The 25336-nt window shown below is 48.8% G+C and overlaps 3 protein-coding genes and 1 non-coding gene across 8 annotated transcripts in view; all 4 read right to left on the reverse strand.

Moving 5' to 3' along the window:
• Positions 1-607: 607 nt before the first annotated feature.
• MYL6 (myosin light chain 6) lies at positions 608-3739 on the reverse strand. 2 transcript variants are annotated; one of them, XM_066258448.1, is made up of 7 exons: positions 3648-3739; positions 3351-3378; positions 2375-2518; positions 1990-2163; positions 1818-1895; positions 1479-1523; positions 608-798 (listed from the first exon to the last, which is right to left on the reverse strand). In XM_066258448.1, the coding sequence occupies exons 1-6, from the start codon at positions 3648-3650 to the stop codon at positions 1495-1497; spliced, it is 456 nt and encodes a 151-aa protein (XP_066114545.1). In that variant the 5' UTR covers positions 3651-3739; the 3' UTR covers positions 608-798; positions 1479-1494. The 2 variants fall into 2 exon arrangements, with proteins under 2 accessions (XP_066114545.1, XP_066114544.1); XM_066258447.1 differs by lacking the exon at positions 1479-1523.
• Positions 3740-4016: 277 nt separating this feature from the next.
• MYL6B (myosin light chain 6B) lies at positions 4017-8569 on the reverse strand. The gene is made up of 8 exons (XM_066254855.1): positions 8428-8569; positions 6954-7176; positions 6202-6229; positions 5843-5986; positions 5442-5615; positions 4449-4526; positions 4262-4299; positions 4017-4117 (listed from the first exon to the last, which is right to left on the reverse strand). The coding sequence occupies exons 2-7, from the start codon at positions 7128-7130 to the stop codon at positions 4271-4273; spliced, it is 630 nt and encodes a 209-aa protein (XP_066110952.1). The 5' UTR covers positions 7131-7176; positions 8428-8569; the 3' UTR covers positions 4017-4117; positions 4262-4270.
• Positions 8570-16464: 7895 nt separating this feature from the next.
• The window catches only part of ESYT1 (extended synaptotagmin 1), a 29185-nt gene continuing 20313 nt past the window's right edge, over positions 16465-25336 (reverse strand). For all 4 annotated transcript variants that reach the window (XM_066258475.1, XM_066258474.1, XM_066258476.1 and 1 more), the window contains 9 exons: positions 24641-24712; positions 24471-24557; positions 19145-19285; positions 18877-19028; positions 18675-18773; positions 18453-18584; positions 18270-18375; positions 18023-18072; positions 16465-17316 (listed from right to left, as the gene is read on the reverse strand). In XM_066258475.1, coding sequence (XP_066114572.1) covers positions 17277-17316; positions 18023-18072; positions 18270-18375; positions 18453-18584; positions 18675-18773; positions 18877-19028; positions 19145-19285; positions 24471-24557; positions 24641-24712 — 879 coding nt within the window. In that variant the 3' untranslated portion in view covers positions 16465-17276. The remainder of the gene's footprint in view (positions 17317-18022; positions 18073-18269; positions 18376-18452; positions 18585-18674; positions 18774-18876; positions 19029-19144; positions 19286-24470; positions 24558-24640; positions 24713-25336) is intronic.
• On the reverse strand, positions 25106-25181 carry TRNAA-UGC (transfer RNA alanine (anticodon UGC)). The gene has a single exon. It is a non-coding gene; the product is annotated as a tRNA-Ala (tRNA).

Genomic DNA, 25336 nt, shown 5'->3' on the forward strand with positions numbered 1-25336 from the left:
CAGACACTGGCCTGACAGGCGAGGATGGCACAGCTGTTGGGACTGCGCTGGTGCAGGAGCTGGGCAGAGGCTTTCATCTGCCCTAAAAATAGCTGTGTAAGGCTTGGAAGGACATCCTCACAACCTGGAGGTTTTGTACATTTATCCTTTCAGAAGTAGTGGCTTCATTTCTTCCCGTATTAGGTGGGGAGAAGGCAGGCATCTCACCTACTTCTGTTATTATTGGCCCCTAGCCCTGCTGGGTTAACAGGCTCAGGCAGTGTTAATACAGCCTGACTTTAGCTCCAGTAAACAGTGTCCAGGCCTACCCCACAAAAAGCCTGCAGCGCTTGGGAGGGTAAGGGCTGGGTTTGAGCTGGAGGACTAAGCATTGACTCAGCCTGATGTGGGCTGGAACAAGGATGGCCAGACTTGGTCCTAGAGAGATTTATGGTTTTCCTCATTCCACAAGGGATGGCCTTTGTAATGTCAATGAATAGGGTCAGCATTTCTTCAGTGAGGCAAAGATGGCTCCTACAGGCCCTTCCCCAGCTTTCCCCAGCCTCTGGTCCATTGACCCTGGACCATCTCTCCCCTTCACCCTGCCAGGAAGGAAAGCAGAACCACATTTAGGGCACAGGGAACAAGTTTATTTGGTGAATGCTGATGACAAAAATCACCCAAGAGATACAAGCTGGGAAAAGTGCTGTGACAGAGAACCTAGGAACCTTTGGGCTACATACAGTCTTCCACAGGAGAAGGCAAAAGGCTCTGGGCACATGGGAATGTCTCAGCCATTCAGCACCATGCGGACAAGCTCTGTGGAAAGAAAAGAGGTGTGAACCTGGGAGTAGGGCCAAGGGGAGGGGTCTACGAGGGGCCAGGAGACCATAATACCACAAAGGTGGCATTAAGAAGGGGTGTGCCCACAGCAACCAAACTTGGGGTCAGTTTACAGAGGCATCACCGTGAGTCTGACCAGTTCTCTGGGCCCCCAGCTCCCCTCCAGTAGCTGTTAGTTCCCTCCCCACCCTGAGCAGCAAGAACACAGCAGAGGTAGAAAAGGTCTGAACTATACCTACAGCTACCGTCAGCCATTGGCAGGAGAAGACAGTTTTGGGTTAGGATACCTCCAAGCTGCCCAGCAGAAGGAAGGGGAAGAGACTGTTCAGCTACAGCAGTTCATTGGGGCAGGCAGCCCACCCAGCTATGCAAACTGCCAGTGCTCCAGGGCCAAAAGCTCACCCGAAAGCAGGATGGGGGCAGCCTGGTGAGCGCTCCCAGGCACCAGCACCCAGGACTCTGTAAGTAAAACTTCAGAGCCCACTCTAGAAGGAGGTACCACATCCCCAGGCTGTCTTCCCCTTTGAGGAATCCTCCCTCCCCAGTCAGCTCCATGCAGACACATGCCAAGAAGTTACGTGGTAGTAGGGGTAGAGAAAGGGCTAAAAAGCAAAGGTTGGGAAGAAAAACATTGGGGAGGCTGGGAGGAGCCGTACCCGCCCCACGGGCCCGTCACCCCGACAGGATATGCCTCACAAATGCTGCAGGAAGGAAGAGACATTAATGGTGAAGACAAGACACACACATGGGGTGAAGGGGTCAGGCGGTGGGGGCATAGACATTCTAGTTATTGTACTTCCCACTCCCCACCCTTCAGAACACATTGCCTCTTCCTTTCCTTTCACGTGTCTGGCCTCCCACTCCTGGGCTGGGCAGGGTTCTGCCCCATGCCTCCTGGCACTTTCTGGGGACCAAGTCCAGGAACAGGGAAAGCCCCAGACTACTTGACTTGTCCCATATGGCTTCCTTTACAAGGGCCCCAGCTCATCCCTTACCTTCATAGTTGATACAACCATTGCTGTCCTCGTGCCCTGCCACCAGCATCTCTACTTCTTCCTCTGTCATTTTCTCACCTGTAGAGGGAAAGAGAACATTTTGGGAACTGCATGACAGTTGAAGTATCAGTTGGCACCTCAGCTCCAGGAACAAGGGTAGAGAGAGCCTTACCCAGTGTGACGAGAACATGCCGGATCTCAGCACCCATAACAGTGCCATTCCCTTCCTTGTCAAATACCCTCAGGCCTTCGACATAGTCCTCATAGGTCCCCTGGTCCTTGTTCTTGGCCACAGTCTGCAGCATGGGCAGGAAGTGCTCAAAGTCCAACACCTTCACATTCATCTCTGCCATAAAGGAGGCAGAAAGAAGTTCTCAGACTGGGGGAATTAAAAGGATCACAACCAATAGATGGCTCCCACTCAAAGCAGAAGAAATCCATGGGATTTGCTAGTTAAGACCTGCTTGAGTTTGTGGCCTATGATGATGGTAAAGGAAGCTCTTAGTTGAAGAATTGTAGACCCACTACCACACCGAGTTGATCTTGAGGATGCTCACCATCACTCTTGGGGTTCCCCAGGACTTTGAGCACCTCGGCATTGGTGGGGTTCTGGCCCAGGGCCCTCATCACGTCCCCACACTGGCTGTACAGGATCTTGCCATCACCTGTCCGGTCAAACAGCTGGAAGGCCTCCTTGAACTCTGAAGATTCAGATAACATCAGCACTGGGCACACAGGGGTTAATATAAACCCTTCTCCTGTCCCTTGCCCATTCAACATTAACCATGCTGAGGAAACCAGATATTTATTCCACTGTATCAAGTCCACTAAAAGGGACCCAGTGTTCGTCCCTCCCAACTCTGGTGTCCCACACAAAGACACAGCCTTCCTCCCCTCTAGGCAGAGGAATAACATCCATTTACACACCCATTCTGCCTGCAGAAGTCTGCCCAGCCTCCCATTACACTACTTAGGGCAGGAATTTGCCACCGCCCTGTGTGGGTCCTGTCCTTATAAGGAAGTGGGAGCAGCAGCCTGGGACTAGGGACATCCCAGCCTGCCACTGCACCTCTCACGCTCAGCAAAAGTATCCTCAATAGACTTTCCCCTGTCCCCATTTTTACAAAATACCAGGTCACTGCTTTTTACAGTCTTCACAATTCCAAGCTGGGGAAAGGGGATAAATGTCACAGAAGAAAGGAGGCAGAAGAAGCTGATTAAGAGACAGGCACACAAGCACCTTCAGACACCCTCCCCAACACCCCCCCCCCAACACACACATACACAGCAGGCATTAGGTGACCGAGTTATTTCACATACCCACACCATCTAAAACTCATCAGTGCTTGGGGTTCAGATCTAGAGTGGAAGGGGAGGGAGGAAGAAAGAGTGAAAAGAAAATGGAAGCTCCAGGAGGGAGAGAACCCAGGATGTGCTCCCCTGAGGGTGCCGAAGAGATGACAGGTTGAAATTAGGGGTAGATGCGGGGGGGGGGGGGTCTCCCTAAGCGTGAGGTAGGAGTTAGTTACCTACCTGCGGTCTGGTCCTCGGTGAAGTCACACTGCTCAGAGAGGAGAGGAACGGTTTACATCTGAATTCCCATCCCCCAAACTCCTATCCCAGTCCCACATACTGAACCACAAACTTCTGTTCCATGCAGGGGACTCGCTTCCCAGAAGGACAAGACCCCAGACTTTCCAACCTCACTTCTAACCTTCCAGGCCCTCAGGTTCCCTTTGCCCCCTACCTCTGCCTTCTCCTCGCCCCCTATCTCCGGCTTCCTGCCTCTTGCCCCAAATCCCGCTCATCCTCCCAGGCCCAGGGCCCCACCATCTTAACGGCTGAGCTCTGCGGGACCTTTTCCTGCAGTAATGGCTCCGGCTCCCGGCCCAACCCTAGTTTTAGTACGTCCAAATGACGTCACCCTCAGCTCATCCAGCCAATAGGATTCCTGGCCTGGGTTTATGCAGATGATATTGCTATATTAGTAATTAGGTGGGCGGGGCCCGTTGCCGCCCTTTCCTCCAGAATAGTTACACCTAGGGCCCAGAAACCGCACTACGGGATGGAGGGTGGATGGGCACAAGGAGCCTGCTCTTTAGAGCACAGGGAACATCTGAGGATAACGCACTGGGGAGAGGAGAACCCTCTCTTTGCTCCCTCCCACCCCCACTTCTGGAGAAAGCAACAGTCGGAAGCCAAGGGAGGAACTGGTTTTTTATTTTGAAACAATAGGTGGCCTCCTAATGGCAGGAACGTGCTTCCGCCTGCGGAGGACTCAGTGTCCGATCCCTCAGCATCTGTGGAAAAAGATGAAAAGTAACCAAACACGGGCGCTCGCACGCAGCAGAACATGAAAACACATTCCCCAGCCTTTCTGCCCCTGCCCAGGCGGAGAGACCGGAAAAAGACTGGTCTCTCAAAGCGGAGTTGGAGGGCCCTACCCGCAGAGCTCAGATGCTTAGGATGTGCTTCAAGAAGGCTGCAGAGAGAGGAGGCAAGAAGGACGTGAGTAGCAGGCCCTATCCATCCGACTTTAGATAATCCAGGTCCCAGAGTGCCCACACCCGCATACCGGGAGCCTCCTGCCACCCATTCTCCCCTTTCCCTTCTGCTCCTCCGCCCCTTCACCTTCATAGTTGATGCAGCCATTGCTGTCCTCATGTCCTGCCAGAACCGTCTCCACCTCCTCTTCTGTCATCCTCTCTCCTGAGCCCCAGACAAAACGTTTTAGCTCCTGCCTTCCCTTCCTCACCAACCAGGCCCCGCTATTCTGGGTGGTACCGCCTCCTCTCCCACCTTGGAGATTTGCCCATAGCAACAGAACCCCAAAGGAATCCTTGTAATGGTAATGTCTTGAATGTGTTTCTGCATCTTGCTTTCCATTTTACCTGCATTAGCACCAGGGGAAAGTTTTGACAATGAAACTAAAATCCAGAGAATTAAAAGTACCAGATCACAGAGCACCAGCATGTCTTTCAAAACAAAACTCAGGTCCCCACCTCATCACCTTTCCTCTGCCCTTTGGGGGCCATCTGTTGTCCCGCTCTCTTTAGCCTCTGAAGGAGGAGGAAGCCCTTCAGATTCTCCTCCCATTACTCTGACCTTCTCAGTCTCCTGCTCATGACCTACAGGACAGTAATCCCTCCCTGGCTCTTCCTACTTGGCAATCTTTTGGTCCACCCTCTTTCTTTCTTTTTTTTTCTTTTTTTTTGTGAAGTTTTTCTGAACGGGGAGGCAGTCAGACAGACTCCCGCATGTGCCCAACCGGGAGGGATCCACCTGGCACGCCCACCAGGGGGCGATGCTCTGCCCATCTGGTATGTGGCTCTGCTGCAACCAGAGCCATTCTAGCGCCTGAGGCAGAGGCCATGTATGAGCCATCTTCAGTGCCCAGGGCCAACTTTGCTCCAATGGAGCCTCACTGTGGGAGGGAAAGAGAGAGACAGAGAGGAAGGAGAAGGGGGAGGGGTAGAGAAGCAGATGGGCGCTTCTCCTGTGTGCCCTGGCCAGGAATCGAACCAGGGACTCCCGCACGCCAGGCCGACGCTCTACCACTGAGCCAACCGGCCCAGGCTGGTCCACCCTCTTTCTGCTCCACAGGAGTTCTGTTCTGTGCCTCACCCAGGGTGGTGAGGACATGTCTGAGCTCTGCTCCCATGACTTTGCCATTCCCTTCTTTGTCAAACACCCGAAGCCCCTCCAGATAGTCCTCATAGGTGCCTTGGTCCCGATTCTTGGACACTGCCTGGAGCATGGGCAGGAAAGTCTCGAAGTCCACACGCCGGGACTTTAGCTCTGAAAGTTAGAGAGATGAGGGAGAGGTCACTTTGGTGTCATCCAGGACCCAGCTCCCATCCCAACCATGAAGGATTTTATTGGTTCAACATTCAAGATGTTTCTGCCCCAGGGCTTGACAGTTTCTGAAGTCTGAGACCCACCCCAGCATCCTTTGTCACCTTACCAATCATTCCTCAGTTCCACCACCAAACTGAAAACCCTCATTGTTCCAGGGGTCCCCTCACCATCACTCTTGGGGTTCCCCAGAACCTTCAGCACCTCAGCGTTGGTGGGGTTCTGGCCCAGGGCCCTCATCACATCCCCACACTGGCTGTACAGGATCTTGCCATCACCTACTCGGTCAAACAGCTCAAAGGCCTCCTTGAACTCTGAAGTATAAAGAGGTGTCAGTATTGACCAGGGGTTCCCATCACCCCCAGACAGAAAAGAAGTTCAGAAATTATCTGCTAGAGCTAGGCAGAACAGGGGACACAGAGGACTGAAATGGAAGGTTTCAAAGTTAGGATTGGAGTTAGAGGGACAAAAAGAGACTATGACCAGGGGCTTGGGTCTGGACAGTGGGCTCAGGGGACCAACTTCTCACCTTCCAGCTGGTCCTTGTTAAACTCAATCTGTGGAAGAAAAGAGCAGGTGAGGAGAAATGACAGGACTCAATCTCTCTGTAGCACTTCTCCCAGCCAACTGCCAGCCACTTCTGGGGAGGGGCCCAAAGGGACCAGGCTAGAAGCCCAGCCACCTCAGTCCCATTCCCAGATCTGAACCTTGGGAGAATCCCAAGAGGAGGAATTATCAGGGGGGAGGGTTTCCTGGGAACAGGGTTAATCCCATGCCACCTGTTTCCCTCCCTCCACTGCCCTGAGCCCTGCATCCCTCACATAACTGGGGACTGAACAAAGGCTAAATTTACCCTTGGCCCCCAGCTGCGATTGTCTAACAAGTCTGTCCTCTTCAGCCTTCCCTCCTGCAGTTCAGAGATGTGGCCTTTAGAGCTGAACAGTCAGCCAGGCACAGGCAGCAACTCCTTCCCTTCACCTTGAAACTGTCCTGGGGACCCAGATGTTCCCCATCTCACAGTCCCTGGCTCCAGCATGGGGGTCAGTGAGTGTGTATGTGTGTATACATACCCCCAAATGTGTTCACAGGTTAGAGGAGAGAACAACAAAGATACCAGCAGTCATAAGCCTGGATGCTTCCAAATGAGGAACCAAGAGGAACCCCCAATATACTCCACTGCTCGCTGATTCCTACCTTCCAGACACTTCCCAATTCTCTAGGCTGTATCCCACTCTTGCACCACCCCCCTTCAAATTCTTTTTTCACTTTCTGAGGACTCACCGCCACTTTGGAGAGATCGATGGGGGGCTCATGAGTTTTCTCAGGAGCTGAAGGGACAGCTGCAACTGGCTCAGCCTTGGTCTTGGCTGGAAGGGTCCCTGCTGCTGGCTTGGTAGCAGGCTTAGAGATAGCAGGCCCCACTGGTTTCTTCACAGGAACATCCTTCTTGGGAGGCATGATGTCCAGTGGCCAAGGGACAGTGTGCCGATGGGGGCACCCATCTCTGTTTAAATAGCCAGGGAGTCTGGGATGTCTAGGGGCGGGGGCAGAGGCAGGGAGCCAGCTGGCGGTGGGGAGGGTGAGATTGAGGAGAGATATGCCTGCCTGGCCTCCTATGATTCAAGATCCTGCCCCAAGGTCTTCTCCCTTTTGTCTACCCAGTCCCAAAGGCTGGCCAGAACAATGGCCTCTTTGGGGGCAATGGAAGGAAGCCAGAGATTGCCCAGAATGGGGAGATGAACCTCAGGAGTGAGGACAGGGTGCTTGCTAGTGACAATGAGATAGGGATGAGGCAAAGAAGGGGATCCAGGCATTCCAGACTCTCAACCCCTTGATTCAGAATAGCCCCTTTTTCTAGCAGCTTTAGACTCTTAAAGGCTGAGGCAGGAGGGAGGCCTTGTGAACTTTAATAGTTCAAGTGGGGTCTGGGAGCAGTGACAACGAGCATCCTCTCCACTCCTCTATGACCATGGATAAGGAACAGGGTAGTTGATCCTATAGCCTAATAATAATCCCCAATACTTGTAGTCATCATCCTTTTCCCTCCCAGCCCAGAACTGGAAGTGTGCACAATATAGAGAAAGGATAGTAATAGAAAAAGGACTGTGGCCCCAGCCACATTGTTTCCTGTGCCATGTTGTTTTAGGGGTGGGTATGGAGGCAACGACCAGTATAACACCCACCACCCACACTCCGAAAGAAGAAACCTTTTTCCACAAACCCTTGGTCATTTGCGTCAGACAAAGGTAGGGTGCCTGCTGAAATCTCCATGGTGGCTGGTGAGGGGAAGGGCAGGCTCTGGCAGACAAAGGGCCTAAATTCTAACATCTCTAATCCAAAAGGATGTGGGAGGTCCTATGGGCTCCATGAGTACTCACCTCCCCCCAAAGCAGAGGAATAATAACAATTTTGACTCAGGCACCAGGTCACAAACTTTGTTGGGGGTTGCAGGGGAAGGGCTGAAGTCGGGGGCGTTAGGGAGAGGAAAGGGATTGCTGGCTACTTTCGTTCTGGGGCTAAAGTAGAGCATTCTGAGGAAGACAGTAGTGATTCCATTTAGGCCCTGCGGTTCAGAGAGTAGATGCCGAGTCTCCCACTAAAGCGTCTGAATCTCATTATTTGCAAAATGTCCCATTTTAGAAAAATCAGAATCATTTCTCGGGAGTATATACATCACCTACCGCGCGCGCACACACACACGCACATACACACACAAATAAAGGGGAGAGTCCCTTACCAGCTCCACAAAACTCACCCTGCGGGATCCAGGTAAGGGACGGAGGCGGGGCGGCCGTGGGCCCCGAAGGGTTAATGCCGTTGGCCTCGCAGCATGCCGGGAGTCGTAGTGCCCGCGCGCCCGCGAGCTCACGGGAAACGCGGCTCTCAGGCTCGGAGAGGATGTTGGGGCGGTGACTTCCGACCGGTGGCTGCGGTTAGTGACTCGGGTTCTTTCAGGCGCGGTTCTTGTCCCGGAGCCGAAAAGCAATGCACAATTTACAGACCCCACCCCTGACCCTAAAACTGTGCGGGGCACCTCAGGATTTACATCTTCCTTGCTTAGCCCCGAGTTCCAAGTTTTGTGTGGGGGGGGATATTTTCCTGGTGGAGAACTCAGAAAGAACCAAGGGAAAGGCTGCAGCTGCAGCAGGCGATTTGGAGGTCAGCTTTTAGGAAGCACTTACTGCCCCAGGGAGAGTGGTGCGGTCTCTTTAGCTTCCGCTTACGGTTTATTTTTATTTATTTATTTATTTATTTATTTTTACAAAGACAGAGAGAGAGAGTCAGAGAGAGGGACAGACAGACAGGAATGGGGAGAGATGAGAAGCATCAATCATTAGTTTTTCATTGCGACACCTTAGTTGTTTATTGATTGCCTTCTCATATGTGCCTTGACCGCGGGCCTTCAGCAGACCAAGTAACCCCTTGCTCGAGCCAGCGACCTTGGGTCCAAGCTGGTGAGCTTTTTGCTCAAGTCAGATGAGCCCACGCTCAAGCCGGTGACCTCAGGGTCTCGAACCTGGGTCCTCGGCATCCCAGTCTGACGCTCTATCCACTGCGCCACCGCCTGGCCAGGCTCGCTTACGGTTTAATAGATAACAGAGGCCATTGACTTTCTGTGTGACTTAGAACAGTAACCCCAGAGTTTAAAAAAAAGAAAAGTGTTGTTTTTTTTTAAATGAGTTGGTAGTTGAAGTAAATTTTAAGATTTGGAATTAAGCTTGTCACCTGCCCCAGTCTCACCCAGTTGAAGTTTCTCCATACTGCAGCCGTGTATGCGCCCGCCACCCTGTCCGGAACACAAAGGTCTCCTTGGAACTGAGGGCTAGCTTCTCCAGCCCTTTGCTCTGAGACACCTCTGCCTAGCGTTGGAAAGCTCATTGCCTCTGGCATTTATCAAAAGTCTCTGTGCTGGGAAGGAGCCATCCCGGCCAGGCCCACCTTCACTCACTGGATCAGTCAATTCCCTGGCAAGCATCTCCTGCTGGAGGCTGGGGCTGCATGGTCATGCAGTCAACCGAGAGAGGTCAGGTGAAGCATAAGTTAACTTTATGGGCAGTAAGTGACGTTTGTTAGTTGGAGAAAGCGTCTCAGAAAACTTGTAACACGCCCTGGCCCAATCCGGTGAAAGCATCCTTGCGAAGCCCAGAAGTTACTATAGGATCCCTGGTTAGAGCACATACAGGAGCAGATCTGTGCACTCTCTCTCTACCCTCCTCCCCCTCAAAAACCAATTAAAATTTTTTTTTTAATTTTTTTAAAGATTTTATTTATTCATTATAGAGAGGGGGAGAGAGAGAGAGAGAGAGAGAGAGAAGGGGGAGGAGCAGGAAGCATAAACTCCCATATGTGCCTTGACCAGGCAAGCCCAGGGTTTTGAACTGGCAACCTCAGCGTTTCCAGGTTGACGTTTTAACCACTGCGCCACCACAGGTCAGGCCCCAATTAAAATTTTTTAAAAAGAAAACTAGTAATGGGTTGTATAACAGAAATAAGGACAGTGAGGAGGAGTTAGCAACCATTCCTGGAGGCCTCCACAAAGCTGGTGCTGCCTGAGAGACTAGATTATCTCAGAGAGGCAACACAGGGGATGCTAAAAAGTATGGACTCAGACCAGCCTGCTTAGGTTTGAATCTAGGTTCTAGCAGGTATTTACTGTACACATCTACCAAGTTTTGTTATCTCGCTGTGCCTGTGTTCCCCCATCTGTAAAATCAGGTTAATAGTACCTACCTCATTAGGGCTATGGGGAGGATTTGATGTGTTAATATTTGTAAAACAGAATGGGCCTGGCATAGAGTGAGTGATATATAAATGTTTGTTAAATAGATTTCCTTTACTCTTCCCAATATATGAGCTAGTTGGTGTTTTCTCTACTTTACATCCATAGAGGATTGGTAGTCATAAAGAGATAGATGGAGAGCAAGAAGGAATACATTTCTCAGAAGTGTTTGGTTATAAGAATGTTTGGGGATAGGCTACATCACAGATGCCTTTTTGTGCCTTTCATCACTTCCACAGAAGGTGATTTTGAAAATATGGTTTACCTGATTTTCTTTTCACTTCTTCCTTTCCTCAATCTCTAGCACTCTTCTGGCACTTTGTTAAGGAGAAGCAGTTATAACATCATCTAACTTTCTAGCATTTTTTACTTTTATAGAGAATTAGTGCAAGAAGAAGACATGAAGGCCTGACCAGGTGATGGTACAGTGTGTACAGAGTGTTGGCCTGGGATGTTGAGGACCCAGGTTTGAAACTACAAGGTCACTGATTTGAGCACGGGTTCACCAGCTTGAGCATGTGACATGACTCCATGGTCACTGGCTTGAAGCCCAAGGTTGCTGGCTTGAGCAAGGGGTCACTGGCTCAGCTGGAGCCCCAGGTCAAAGCACATATGAGAAAGCAATCAATGAACACTTAAGGTGCCTCAAGTCTGAGCTGATGTTTCTCATTTCTCTCCCTTCCTGTCTGTCTCTCTCAAAAAAAAGAAAAGAAGAAGAGATGAAGACCCTTGGCAAATACTGGTTGGAGGACTGGCCTTCATTTTCTGTACTATCCCTATCTTATGTTAATCGTAAATATTGCAAACTGAACTGAACATGGTGTTAACTGGCATAGGTGATTTATACATCTTATATGTAGATTTTCTGTGACAAATACCCACCTCTCCTCTCTTCCTTCCCTGCCTAGCATGTGACTTGTATACTATCAAGGATTGCATATTTATTCTACCATTAGTCTCAACATAAAATAATTAGGAAGGACATGTCTTTTTTTATGTTTATTTTATTGATTTTTAGAGGGAGAGGAAAGAAGAAAGAGAGAGAGAGAGAGAGAGAGAGAGACTAACAGGAACATCAATCCGTTCCTGTATGTGTTCTGACCAGGGATCAAATTGGCAACCTCTGTGCTTCGGGACAATGTTCCAATCAACCAAGCTCTCCGGCCAGGGCAGAGAGGGCATATCTTTAAAAGAAAAAGAAATATAAATTAAAAACCCAATAGAGGCCTGACCTGTGGTGGCACAGTGGGATAAAGCGTCAACCTGGAACACTGAGGTCGCCGGTTCGAAACCTTGGGCTTGCCTGGTCAAGGCACATATGGGAGTTGATGCTTCCAGCTCCTCCCCCTTCTCTCTCTCTCTGTCTCTCTCTCTCACTCCTCTCTCTCTAAAAAATCAATAAATAAAATATTTAAAAAACAAAAACAAAAAAAAACCAATAGACCAATATTTGGAATTACACAACACTACAGATCTTCAGTATCTTGAATAATTGTGCATTCACCCTATACAACTTCACTAGCCCTTTAAACACTAGCAAATAGGTTAATAAGGATTATCATTTAGGAAGAGAGAATATTATTTCCTAAGTAAATAGGAGTGTGTTAAGAAGATGTCTACGTAGACCGTTGGCCTAGGTGCGGAGGACCTGGGTTCAATTCCCGGCCAGGGCACACAGGAGAAGCGCCCATTTGCTTCTCCACCCCTCCCCTCCTTCCTCTCTGTCTCTCTCTTCCCCTCCCGCAGCCAAGGCTCCATTGGAGCAAAGATGGCCCGGGCGCTGGGGATGGCTCTGTGGCCTCTGCCTCAGGCGCTAGAGTGGCTCTGGTCGCAACATGGCGGCGCGCAGGATGGGCAGAGTATCGCCCCCTGGTGGGCAGAGCGTCGCCCCATGGTGGGCGTGCCAGGTGGATCCCGGTCGGGCGCATGCGGTGCGGGAGTCTGTCTGACTGTCTCTCCCTGTTTCCAGCTTCAGAAAAATGCAAAAAAAAAAAAAGATGTCTACAGTCCTCTGGCATTTTGACCAGAAAGTAGTACTGGTGGTAACCCATAATAGAAAGAAGAGGGAGGGCCCTGGCCAGTTTGCTCAGTGGATAGAATGTCAGCCTGGGGTACAAACATACCAGGTTTGATCCCGGGTCAGGGCACACATGAGAAGCAACCATCTGCTTCTCTTCCTCTCCCTTTCCCCCTTCTCTCTCTTTTCCCCTCTCACAGCCAGTGGCTCAATTGTTTCAAGGGTGGGCCCCTTAGTCCAAGCGTCTGCCTCAGGGGCAAGGATAGCTTGGTTGATTTGAGCATCAGCTCCAGACAGGTGGATCCTTGTTGGGGCACATGCAGAAGTCTTTTTCTCTATCTCCCCTCCTCTTACTTAAAAAAAAAAAAGTAATTTATAAAGTCCTTTCAAGTCCCATTTTTATAGGCCCATACCAGATGCATGATATAAACAGAAAGTAAGCCTGACCTGTGGTGGCGCAGTGGATAAAGCATCGACCTGGAAATGCTGAGGTCGCCGGTTCGAAACCCTGGGCTTGCCTGGTCAAGGCACATATGGGAGTTGATGCTTCCAGCTCCTCCCCACCTTCTCTCCTCTCTTTCTTCCTCTCTGTCTCTCTCTCTCTCTCCCTTTCTCTCTCCTCTCTAAAATGATTAAATAAAAATTAAAAAAAAAACCAGAAAGTAAGTGTTATGGTATATAATGCTAGTTTCTTTGTAATGTTCTAAACTAGTGCTTCTCAGATTTAGTTTTTCAAAATATTCTGGGAGCTTTATAGTAGACAAACTTCCAGACTCTGCCCCCACAGATTCTGACTCTGTATCTGTGTTAAGGCCTGGGAATCTATTTGAAATATTTTTTTTTATTATTTTTTTTTATTTTTATTTTATTTATTCATTTTAGAGAGGAGAGAGAGAGGGAGAGAGAGACAGAGACGGGGGGAGGAGCTGGAAGCATCAACTCCTGTATGTGCCTTGACCAGGCAAGCCCAGGGTTTCGAACCGGCGACCTTAGCATTTCCAGGTTGACGCTCTACCCACTGCACCACCACAGGTCAGGCTATTTGAAATATTTTTATCCCACTGGAGAACACACAGAATGAACTAACCAAAGGTGGGGTTTTTTGGGGGGTTTTTTTTACAGAGAGAGAGTCAGAGAGAGGGACAGACATACAGGAACGGAGAGAGATGAGAAGCATCAATCATCACTTTTTTGTTGTGACACCTTAGTTGTTCATTGATTGTTTTCTCATGTGCCTTGACCGTGGGTCTTCAGCAGATCAAGTAACCCCTTACTCGAGCCAGCGACCTTGGGTCCAAGCTGGTGAGCTTTTTGCTCAAACCAGATGAGCCCACGCTCAAGCTGGCGACCTCAGGGTCTCGAACCTGGGTCCTCTGCATCCTAGTCCGACGCTCTATCCACTGCGCCATTGCCTGGTCAGGCTAGGTAACCAAAGCTTTAATAAAAGGAGTGATATTTTCAAAATGTGCATTTGATCTTCCAACTTAAAATCCTTCTATGTGGCCTGACCAGGCGGTGGCACAGTGGATAGAGTTTTGGACTGGGACCTGGAAGACCCAGGTTCGAAACCCTGAAGCTGCCAGCTTGAGCGTGGGTTTATCTGCTTTGAGCACAGCTCACCAGCATGAGCAAGGGGTCACTTGCTCTGCTGTAGCCCCCTGGTCAAGGCACATATGAGAAAGCAATCAATGAACAACTAAGGTGCTTCAACGAAGAGTTGATGCTTCTCATCTTTCTCCCTTCCTGTTTGTCCCTATCCAGCTACCTGGCCAGGGCTTTCTCTTACATCTTGTTCACCAGAGCTGGGTCACAGACCAGTTGCAGGGGAGGCTAGGAAAGTGCCTATCTAGCAGAGAAACACTATTACTGCCTTGGACCTGGCACACTGTCACAAGGAATGCTCTGGAATTTTCTGTTTATAGGGAAGAGGGGGAAATGGCTGTTGACTAGACAGTTGTGTTGCTACACCCAGTTAACTACAGCACACTGGGCCAATAAAACCACATTCCAAGAGGGCAGAATTGTAAACACAAGTTACAGTATACCCATATACAACTGTATCTGCCTTTCTCTGGAAGAAGTAGACATTATGTGTCAGTGTGGAAGGCCAGCTGTTTGAGAAATAACAGTACATTTGTTCAATTCCTGTGCTAGTGACCCTTTATTTGATGTTTGGGTAGCTCAGTGGATAAAGTGTTATGGAACCTGCACAATGAGGTTGCAGGTTCAATCCCTGGTTTGGGCAGGTAGAAGCAATCAATGAGTGCATAACTAAATGAATCAACTAAGTGGAACAACTAATTGATGTTTCTCTTTCTCTCTCCCTTCCTCCCCTTTTCAAATCAATGGAGAAACAAAAAATTTAAATGCTTGACCTTTGTATATATAAGTTCAACAATGTATTGAATTGTCTCATCTTGTATTTAATATGTAGATCAATACTTCCTCCTTTATGTGTCCTAAACTTGAGAAGTTTGGGAGAGTCGGGAACCTTCTGGAATGGGAGAATTTGTGCCATGTCCTCTAGTTTTCTGGAAATGTTTATTACTTGAAGTGATGAACTAGGTCAAGAGTGCTTCTTAAAATCACATATTGCAAGATCCCTGGTTATATTAGCTGGAGCCAGCTAGAACAGCAGGCCTTGGGCCACATGCCTAACACTGAATGAATATAAAACAGACTCCTTAGAAATATAAGTTCTACTGTCCTGTGTGTGTGGTCCCCCCCACCTTAGTTTAGTCTCTAGGCTGGGGGAGGGCAACTGAGACCTCTTGCTCATGGCCAAGGCTTGGGATTCTCTTAAATTGATGGGAAGGAAGCAGAATGGCAGAACCAGCGATGACTTCAAAGGAGTTATTGAAAAATAAAACAGATTAGTTAGTAGATGGCATGGGACTTAAATTCAGCTTTTGCTAATAAAGTGAATTTTGACAACATCTCATGGAACTGAGCCTTTCCTTTCCTCCCAGTGGACAGTGTGCTAAAGTTGATTTTCTTTCAGAGATGTTAAAGCTCCCTGAAGCAGTTATGAAATCTCCAAGTTCCTATCCAGTGACCATTTTCAGTAGTTAATTCTTCCCCGTCTCACTCTCCTTTCACGTGGTTGGTAGAGCAGACGTGTGCGGTAGCACAGCTTCCACGGCTTGCCTTCCAGGAAGGGTCCCAAAAGGAGCAGAGTTCAAGGTGAGCAGATCTGAATGGGTATAAAACACTTCTCACTCAGCTGCCCACCAAGTGGGCCTGAAGTCTTTTGGTTACAGGTAAATGGACCACTTGAGACACTGTGAGCCTGTGCTGAAGTCCAGAACTTCCAGGCTCATTGGGCTGGGGATTCCTTTTCCTGAAAGCCCATGGGGTGATGGTCAGCAGACAAGTTGGGTGGGTAACACACTGGATCACAGCGACTGGGAATGAATCTCACCAGAAACTCAGCAGCAACCAGTTCACACAGGCCCCTTGACCGTCCTCAACAGAACCAACATTCTTTTTTTTTTTTTTTTTTTGTATTTTTCTGAAGTTGGAAACGAGGAGGCAGTCAGACAGACTCCCGCATGCGCCCGACCGGGATCCACCCGGCATGCCCACCAGGGGGCAATGCTCTGCCCATCTGGGGTGTTGCTCTGTTGCAACCAGAGGCATTCTAGCGCCTGAGGCAGAGGCCACAGAGCCATCCTCAGCACCCGGGCCAACTTTGCTCCAATGGAGCCTTGGCTGCGGGAGGGGAAGGGAAAGAGAAAGACAGAAAGGAAGGAGAGGGGGAGGGGTGGAGAAGCAGATGGGTGCTTCTCCTGTGTGCCCTGGCCGGGAATTGAACCCGGGACTCCTGCACGCCAGGCTACCACTGAGCCAACCAGCCAGGGCCAAGAACCAACATTCTTGCAGTAGGTTCTGACCACTAAGTAAACTGACATGATTTGTGAATTGAATAAAGGCTTTTGCAATAAGCATCTGATGGGTTGGCTGGCTTCCCTGTCCCTAAGGAAAAGAGCCACAACTGGTTTGAGTATAATTTTTAATGTAAGATACAGTGAATTGGCAGAGCTGTTGCAAAATGATGAAATTCAGTTCTAGTCAGTGAGGTAACAGCCTAGGCATCTAGATTAAAAAATGGGCCCTGCTGTCTCAAGTCCTCCAAGGCTTTCTGCACAGCACCAGCTAGAAGCTCTAAGAGTGATACCTGCTGTTTGAAGGCCTGGATAGAATCCAGGTGTTCCAATTCCCAGTGAATCAGGAGACTGGCTAGCCCTCATCATAGCAGGTATAACTTTCAGGAAAAGGCTTAAGGAAAGGGGACAGAACTGAACATTGGGGCTGGGCCTGGGTTACTACTATACATTCACTACATGCAGGTCAAGAGGCTCGGAGCTTGTGTGGATTGCCTATCCACCTTGTCACACAGGTGTTTTCTTTCCCTGACTGTTTAGAATAGGGAAAAAGGTGGCCATTTGATTAAAAAAAAAATCTTTCCAAAAGTGTATTTGGCATAAGCTAATGCCACTGTTAGTGCTGCCAGTGGCTAGGCACAGGTATGGAAGGCCCTGAGGAGCTGGGAGGAAAGGAGACTTTGCAGGCAGAGCAGGAAATAGCCAGCTCAGGTCCCTGCCCTAGGAGCCCAGAAGGATCAAGGCCCTGCAGTAAAGAAAGGGTAGCATACGGTCCTCCTCTTTGGTCAGGCCAAGGCCCTACCTAGCATGGGCCTAAAGGTGAGAGGGCTGAGGCTTTGCCCTTGGGACCTAGCTTTTGGCTCATCACATTGAAGTGGTAATGCAGCAAGAGGCGAGGAAAAGAGAGAGCAAATCCCTGGCTCCTAGGAGCTTCCTTTGTCCTTGTCATCCATGAGGTCATACCTATGGGAACAAGCAGAGAATTCTCAGGTATAAAGATGACTGTTGTGCATGAACAGATGGTGGCGCAGTGGATAAAGAGTCAACCAGGGATGCTGAGGAGCCAGGTTCGAAACCCTGAGGTCTCCGGCTTGAGCATGGGCTCACCAACTTGAGAGTGGGGTTCCCTGCTTGAATGCAGGATCACAGACATGACCCCATAGTTGCTGGCTTGAGCCCAAGGTCGCTGGCTTGAGCAAGGGGTCACTGGCTCAGCTGGAGCAGTGAACAACTAAGGTGCCACAACTATAAGTTGATGCTTCTGATCTCTCTCTCCCTTCCTGTCTGTCTCTCTCTCTCGCCAAAACAAATAAATCAAGATGAATTAAAAAAAAATTTTTTTTTATTAACTTTTTAGAGAGGAAAGAGAAAGAGCAGGAACAAACAGGAAGCATCAACTCATAGTAGTTGCCTCCTGTATGTGCCTTGACCGGGCAAGCCCAGGGTTTTGAATCAGCAACCTCAGCGTTCCAGGTCAACTCTTTTATCCACTGCGCCACCACAGGCTTAAAGATGATTCTTGTGTCTTCAAATGAAACACAATCTTAGGGCTTTTATACTTCAGAAAACTAATGGTTCTCAGCTCAGACTGCATCCTTTTTTTCCCTTCTTATGATTGAGATTTCTCCTACTTGACGTCTAGGCTCATCCCAGCCTGGCAGATACTCACCACTGAGCTGCGCCCTGAGAAAGATCTATCTCAGCGAGGTCCACCTGCACCTGTGTTGGGGATGGTAAAGGCAAGATTTATTTTGATATCTCCACAGACCGTGTCCCATCATCACACTTCCTGGCCTCAAACCAATGCAGAAGTAATTGGGTCACCTACAAAGTGGGTGCTTCCTCTCTAACAGAGACTATAGCCTTGATGCCAGCAACTTTTCCCACCTGTGCCCTGACTGTGCTCACCCTCTTACCTTCCCCAGCAGCTCCCGCTCTCTTGACATGAAAGAGGAATTAGACTTCACAGAGACATCCAGCTTTCGCCGAAGGGCCTCATCTAGGGGTAGTTCCCACTCAAACCTGGGGAGGGACTGGGTGTTAGGGCCGGTGTTCTTTTCAGGCCTGCCACCTTTCCACCTGAATGCCCACAGACTGACCGTTCATTGAATTCAGGATTTAGGGTCCTCCTCTTCTGTGAGGTCTTCCTCTTGGTGCCTTTGTTCTTGTCTGGCAGTAGCAACAGTGACACATAGGGGTCAGGGGGATCCCGTCCATTCTGTCGAAGGGCCCTGCCACAGGAGGGTGAAGGTGATAAGTCCACATAAGGGGAGGGATGGAGACAACTTGGAGGATCAAAGTTCTCTTTGATGGGGTCTCACCGGCAACTGTGAATGATGCTGACCAGCTTTCGTTCTTCACTGTAGTACCAAACAGTCAGTTTCATCTGGCCCAGAGGCCTGGCTGGAGTCTCGAGGGGACTGTGGAGAGATGGAGGTAGGTCTGGGAGAAGGTAGTGCCGAGGAAAACTGTAGGGAACCTCTGTCTTCCTGACTGCATCCCCTTTCCTTCTCAGTGCTTTACCTGTCCCCATGTGTGAGGCGCTGCCGGAGCTCTGGGGCTGAGGAGGTGATGTGAGGCAGTGCTCCCCAGGCCTCTAGTTCTTCACTCACAGAGGAGCTGTAGCTCTGGCTGTGACTATAAGCTTCCACTCCTGAGTGCTGGGACACGAGGATCTAGGAGGGCAAGAAAGCTGTGAGCTGGGCAGAGTTCTACTTGACTCCCTTGCTATGAGGATGCAGTCCTCTGCTCCCCCCTCCGCCCTCCTGCCCACCCACATCCTGGTACTCACCCCCAGCTGTGCTCTCAGTAACACTTGCCCCTGACCATTGCTGAGCATAAACCAGCGGTCCACACAAAGCTGGTCAGCCCCAAGGAGCTCCGAGAGGGGCAGGGACAGTGAGCCCAATGCACCAGTGCCCTCACCCCGAACCTGTGGATCAAAAGCACTGTGATAAAAAGATAAAGGATTTAATCCTAGTGTTCCAGGTCCAAATACTTGGTCTCTCGAGTGATTTTGGGGAGAGAATCCCCTTTGTGCAGGTCAGGGAAGCCCTGGTAACACCACTTCCCTTCCTTTCTTTTTTTTTTTTCCCTTTTTTTTTTTTTTTTTTTAAATTTTTTTATTTTATTTATTTTTTTATTCATTTTAGAGAGGAGAGAGAAAGGGAGAGAGAGAGACAGAGAGAGAAGGTGAGGAGGAGCTGGAAGCATCAACTCCCATATGTGCCTTGACCAGGCAAGCCTAGGGTTTCGAACCGGCGACCTCAGCATTTCCAGGTCGATGCTTTATCCACTGCACCACCACAGGTCAGGCTCCCTTCCTTTCTTAACCAGAGTAAATTATACTCTCTTTACTTCCTAAGCTTTCATATTATACCAGTAATACCTGCATAGGGGCGAAAAGAGAACAGTAAAAATGGAATTAAATTTAAAGTGTTTCCTGCCCGTCTTACTCATTTCCATATTCCAAATGTTAACAACCTTTATTTTATTTATTTGCTTATTTATTTTTAAAGATTTATTGGTTTTACAGAGAGAGGAGAGAGAGGGACAAGGAGTGAGAAGTAACTCATAGTTGGTCGTTTTTGTTGCTTACTGCTTTGACTGTTTGCCATTTGTGCCTTGACTCGGCGAAGCCCAGGGTTTTATACCAGTGACCTCAGCGTTCTAGGTCAATACTCTATCCAAAGTACCACCATAGGTAGGGCCAAATGTTAATAAACTTTAAAATCTTTCCTTTGTTCTATCACAATTCTAATGAATATCCCTATATCTCTATTTCATGATTTGCCAACCTGGGATTCACTGATTCCCTGCTATGCAAGATGAATAATTGAGCTCATTTACATCTCTCCCTCTTCTAGTGTTATTCATAATTACATTATTTAAATGTTTCTTTTATTTTTTTTCAGAGACAGAATCAGAGAGAGGGACAGATAGGGACAGACAGATAGGAACGAAGAGAGATAAAAAGCATCAATCATCAGTTTTTTGTTGCAACACCTTAGTTGTTCATTGATTGCTTTCTCATATGTGCCTTGACCGCGGGCCTTCAGCAGACTGAGTGACCTTTTGCTCAAGCCAGCGACCTTGGGTCCAAGCTGGTGAGCTTTGCTCAAACCAGATGAGCCCGCGCTCAAACTGGCAACCTCGGGGTCTCGAAGCTGGGTCTTCTGCATCCCAGTCTGATGCTCTATCCACTGTGCCACCGCCTGGTCAGGCCATAATTACATTATTTAAAATGCTGTTTTATTTTTTTTAATTTTATCAATTTAGAAGGTATTTTTTTTAATGAGAAATGTTTTGTTTACTCTTTAAAATATATTGACTAAGGCCTGACCTGTAGTGGTGCAGTAGGATAAAGCATCAACCTGGAACACTGAGGTCACCGGTTTGAAACCTTGGGCTTGCCTGGTCAAGGCACATATGGGAGTTGATGCTTCCTGCTCCTCCCCCTTCTCTCTCTCTCTGTCTCTCTCACTCCTCTCTCTCTAAAAAGTCAATAAATAAAATAAAAAAAAAATATATATATATATTGACTAAGACCTGGCCGGTTGACTCAGTGGTAGAGCATCAGCCTGGCGTGCAGAAGTCCCGGGTTCGATTCCCGGCCAGGGCACACAGGAGAAGCGCCCATCTGCTTCTCCACCCCTCCCCCTCTCCTTCCTCTCTGTCTCTCTCTTCCCCTCCGGCAGCCGAGGCTCCACTGGAGCAAAGATGGCCCAGGCGCTGGGGATGGCTCCTCAGCCTCTGCCCCAGGCGCTAGAGTGGCTCTGGTTGCAACAGAGCGACGCCCCGGAGGGGCAGAGCATCGCCCCTTGGTGGGCAGAGCGTCGTCCCCTGGTGGGCGCCATCGTCCCCTGGTGGGCGTGCCGGGTGGATCCCATTCGGGTGCATGCGGGAGTCTGTCTGACTGTCTCTCCCCGTTTCCGGCTTCAGAAAAATACAGAAAAAAAAAAAAAATATATATATATATATATATTGACTAAAGTAAAATAAAATAAAATAAAATACACTGATTTTAGAGACAGAGAGGGAAGGGAAAGGGGAAGAGAGAGAGAAGCATTTAGTTGTTGTTCCACTTAGTTTTTTTTTTTTTTTTTTTAGAGAGGAGAGAGAGAGGGAGAGAGAGAGAGAAGGGGGGAGGAGCTGGAAGCATCAACTCCCATATGTGCCTTGACTAGGCAAGCCCAGGGTTTCGAACCGGCGACCTCAGCATTCCAGGTCGATGCTTTATCCACTGCGCCACCACAGGTCAGGCTTCCACTTAGTTTTGCATTCATTGGTTGCTTCCTGTGTGCCCTGACCGGGGATCAAACTCACAACCTTGTCATTTCAGGATGGCTCTCTGACTGAGCTAACCAGCCAGGGCCTAGAAGATATTTCTTTCTTCTTTTTAATTTTTACTTACTGATTCTAAAGAGAGAAGAAGGTATTGAGACAGAAACATCGATCTGTTCCTGTATGTGCCCTGACTCGAGATTGAACCTGCAACCTTTGCGTATCAGAATGACACTAACCAACTGAGCTATAGGGCTGGAAGGTTTTCTTGACCCTCCATAGAAAGAGGAAATCAGCACTCCTGCATTACTTTCCACTGTCCTGTCCCTACCTCCCATACCTCTTCACTTTTTTTTTTTTTTTACCTCTTCACTTTTGTTCACTCTTCAACCCACTGATAACATTTATGCCATTGACGTTGTTGTAGTAATTAATGACCTCATAGTTTTCAAAGTCAATGAATAATTTTCAGTCATCTAATTTTACTTCTCAGCAATATCTGGCCAGTTCTTGTCTTTTGAAACTCTTTTGGTATCTGTAACCCACTCTTTCCTAGTGAGTGTCCCATTGCCCTGGCTATACTTCAGGCCCCTTGAAAGAGGCTCTTTTTCCATCTGCCCTTTTGTTGTTACAGTGCCCAGCATGTCCATCCTTAATCTTCCTTGATCTTCTTTCCACTCTACACACACCCTAAGAGATCTCAGTCACACTCATGATGACAGTTGCTCTTGTTGCTTGCTCATGATGCTCAAAGAAGAGGGAGACAGAGAGAGGAACACTGTAATAGGCCCTCGATATACCTTCTCGATGGCTGTTTGCCCTTGGATATCCCTCAGAGATCTCTGATGAAAAAACTCCTGCTTTGTGCATTTCCTGTTGTTGTCAACGGCATCTTTATCTGTCCAGCCACCCATGCTAAAGAATCAGGAGCAAACATCGACACTGTTCCTTGTCCCTCCTTCCTCTCTCTGTCAAAATAACCCTCAGATACCATCTGGCCTTTTCATTTCTTGCTTCAGTTACTCTACTAATTTACTTACCTCCAATGTTGTCCTTTCCTTTTTTTTAAAAATAGATTTCAGCGAGGAAGGGAGAGACAGGAACATACAGCTGTTCCTATACGTGCCGACTGGGGATCAAATCGGCAACCTCTGTGCCTTGAGACAATGTTCAAAACAAAATTGAGCCATCTGGCCAGGGCTTGTCCATTCTTTATCCTGCTCTCAGCATGACCTTCCTAAAGTACAAGTCTGGATATGTCACCTCTCATTCCTTCAAATGTTCCCCAATGCCTTTAGGATAAAATTCAACTTTTTTTTTCTTATTTCCTTTTGTGACAAGAGACAGAGAGAGAGGGATAGATAGGGACAGACAAAAAGGGAGAGAGATGAGAAGCATCAGTTCTTTGTTGCAACACCTTAGTTGTTCATTGATTGCTTTCTCATATGTGCCTTGACTGGGGGGCTACAGCAGACTGAGTGACTCCTCGTTCAAGCCAGCGACCTTGGGTCCAATATGGTGAGCTTTGCTCAAACCAGATGAGCCTGCACTCAAGCTGACGACCTCGGGGTCTCGAACCTGGGTCCCCTGCATCCCAGTCCGACATTCTATCCATTGCGCCACCGCCTGGTCAGGCTAAAACCCAACTTCTTATTAGCATAGTATTCAATAGCTCCTGTGATCATGCTCCTGCATGTCTCTCTAACCTGTAACTTGCCTTCTTTCTTCTCCATTCTTTTCTCAGCCTAAAGAGTTCTTTTGCTCTTCTTTTTCTGGTCAGAGTCTATTTACAATTAAACTCAGGTCATCTAAGGATGCCTTTCTTTCTTTTTAATTTTTAAGTTTATTTATTGATTAGAGAGAGAAAAACATCAGTTGGTTATTCCACTTAGTTGTGCATTCATTGGTTACTTCTTTTATGTGCCCCGACTGGGGACTGAACCTGTAATCTGGGCACACTGGATGATGCTCCAACCAAGTACCCTGCTGGGGCAGGAGGCCTTTCTTCTGCCTCTGCCTTTCCCCAGTCGGAGTTAGTGCCCATTCAGTGTCTTTTACCTCAGCAGTCACCAATCTGGAAGCAGTCTCTGCTTATTTTCTTCCAAGAGAGTGTGAGCATGTCACCCCAAAAAATTCAATTAAAAAAATAAAAAAGAAAGAGTAGGAGTTCCATAAAGATGAGAATTAGAGCCTGCCCTGTGGTGGCACAGTGAATAAAGCATCCACCTACAGTGCTGTAGTCACTGGTTCGAAACCCCAGACTTGTTCACTGAAGGCACACAGGACAAGCAACTACTATGAGTTGATGCCTCTTGCTCCCTCCTGCCCCCTGCCCTTACTCTCTCTCTCCCCCTCTAAATCAATAAATAAAATCTGTTGTTGTTTTTTTAAATAAAAAGAGAACCTGACCAGGTGGTGGCGCAGTGGACAGAGTATCGGACTGGGACACAGAGGAACCACGTACAAATCCCCGAGGTTGCCGGCTTGAGTGAGGGCTCATCAGCTTGAGTGTGGGATCAGTGATGTGACCCCTTGGCTTGAGCCCAAGGTCATTGGCTTGAGTAAGGGGTTACTCGGTCTGCTATAGCCCCACAGTCAAGGCACATATGAGAAAGCAATCAATGAACTACTAAGAAACCTCAAGGAAGAATTGATGTTTCTCATCTCTCTCCCTTCCTGTCTGTCTGTTCCTATCTGTCCCTCCCTCTGACTCTGTCTCTGTAACACACAAAAAAGAGAAGATGAGAAATAGATTTACCTCTAAACACCCTGTCCCTGGTTCAGTATCTGGCCCATGATGGGAATCTGGAAAATGTAGAATGAATTTATAGTACCTGCAACTCCAGGCTCTCAGTGTTTGGTTTCCTGATGAGAAAGGAGGAGCTCTCATCCCAGATGGGGGCTGAGGTCTGGGAAACAGTCTGGTGGAGATGAGGGGTGATGAGCAGTGATTCATAGTCTCTCTTACCCCTCCCTTTCTCATCCCTGCAGCACTTCACAATACCTTAGTTTTATGAGAAGCATCGCCCACAGTGATAGTAGCATAAGGGCTGGGAGGCCTGGTACCTTTTCGGAGCTAGAAAGAGAATATTGTGTTAAATATTAAAAACTTAGTATTAATATAAATATTAAAAGCTATCTTTTTTTTGTTGTTGTATTTTTCTGAAGCTAGAAACGGGGAGAGAAAGTCAGACAGACTCCTGCATGCGCCCGACCGGGATCCACCCGGCACGCCCACCAGGGGGCGACGCTCTGCCCACCAAGGGACGATGCTCTGCCCCTCCGGGGCGTCGCTCTGTTGCGACCAGAGCCACTCCAGCGCCTGGGGCAGAGGCCAAGGAGCCATCCCCAGCGCCCGGGCCATCTTTTGCTCCAATGGAGCCTCGGCTGCGGCTGCGGGAGGAGAAGAGAGAGACAGAGAGGAAGGAGAGGGGGAGGGGTGGAGAAGCAGATGGGCGCTTCTCCTGTGTGCCCTGGCCGGGAATCGAACCCGAGACTTCTGCACGCAAGGCCAATGCTCTACCACTGAGCCAACCAGCCAGGGCCTAAATATTAAAAGCTATCTTAATTGGGACCAAGTTAGGCAGGTACCCCCACCCCTCACAAATTATATCCATAGCCAGCAGTTGTGTCCCCGTGTCACTTAACAGCCACCACCTCCTCGGACAGACAGTTCTTCCTACCCCAGCACCACCCTGGG

The sequence above is a fragment of the Saccopteryx bilineata genome, chromosome 2 (genome assembly GCF_036850765.1).
Source record: "Saccopteryx bilineata isolate mSacBil1 chromosome 2, mSacBil1_pri_phased_curated, whole genome shotgun sequence".
NCBI classification, from domain to species: Eukaryota; Metazoa; Chordata; class Mammalia; order Chiroptera; family Emballonuridae; genus Saccopteryx; species Saccopteryx bilineata.

What these genes read in the sequence shown, in the direction of transcription:
- MYL6 (XM_066258447.1), bottom strand. An exon ending in CACCGAGGACCAGACCGCAG is followed by an intron (nt 2,519 to 3,350) that starts GTAGGTAACTAA and finishes CTGAATCTTCAG; the next exon opens with AGTTCAAGGAGGCCTTCCAG. An exon ending in GGGGAACCCCAAGAGTGATG is followed by an intron (nt 2,164 to 2,374) that starts GTGAGCATCCTC and finishes CCTTTATGGCAG; the next exon opens with AGATGAATGTGAAGGTGTTG.
- MYL6B (XM_066254855.1), bottom strand. Translation starts at nt 7,130, where the DNA reads ATGCCTCCCAAGAAGGATGTTCCTGTGAAGAAACCAGTGGGGCCTGCT. An exon ending in TAACAAGGACCAGCTGGAAG is followed by an intron (nt 5,987 to 6,201) that starts GTGAGAAGTTGG and finishes TTTATACTTCAG; the next exon opens with AGTTCAAGGAGGCCTTTGAG. An exon ending in TGGCTGCATCAACTATGAAG is followed by an intron (nt 4,300 to 4,448) that starts GTGAAGGGGCGG and finishes CTCTCTCTGCAG; the next exon opens with CCTTCTTGAAGCACATCCTA.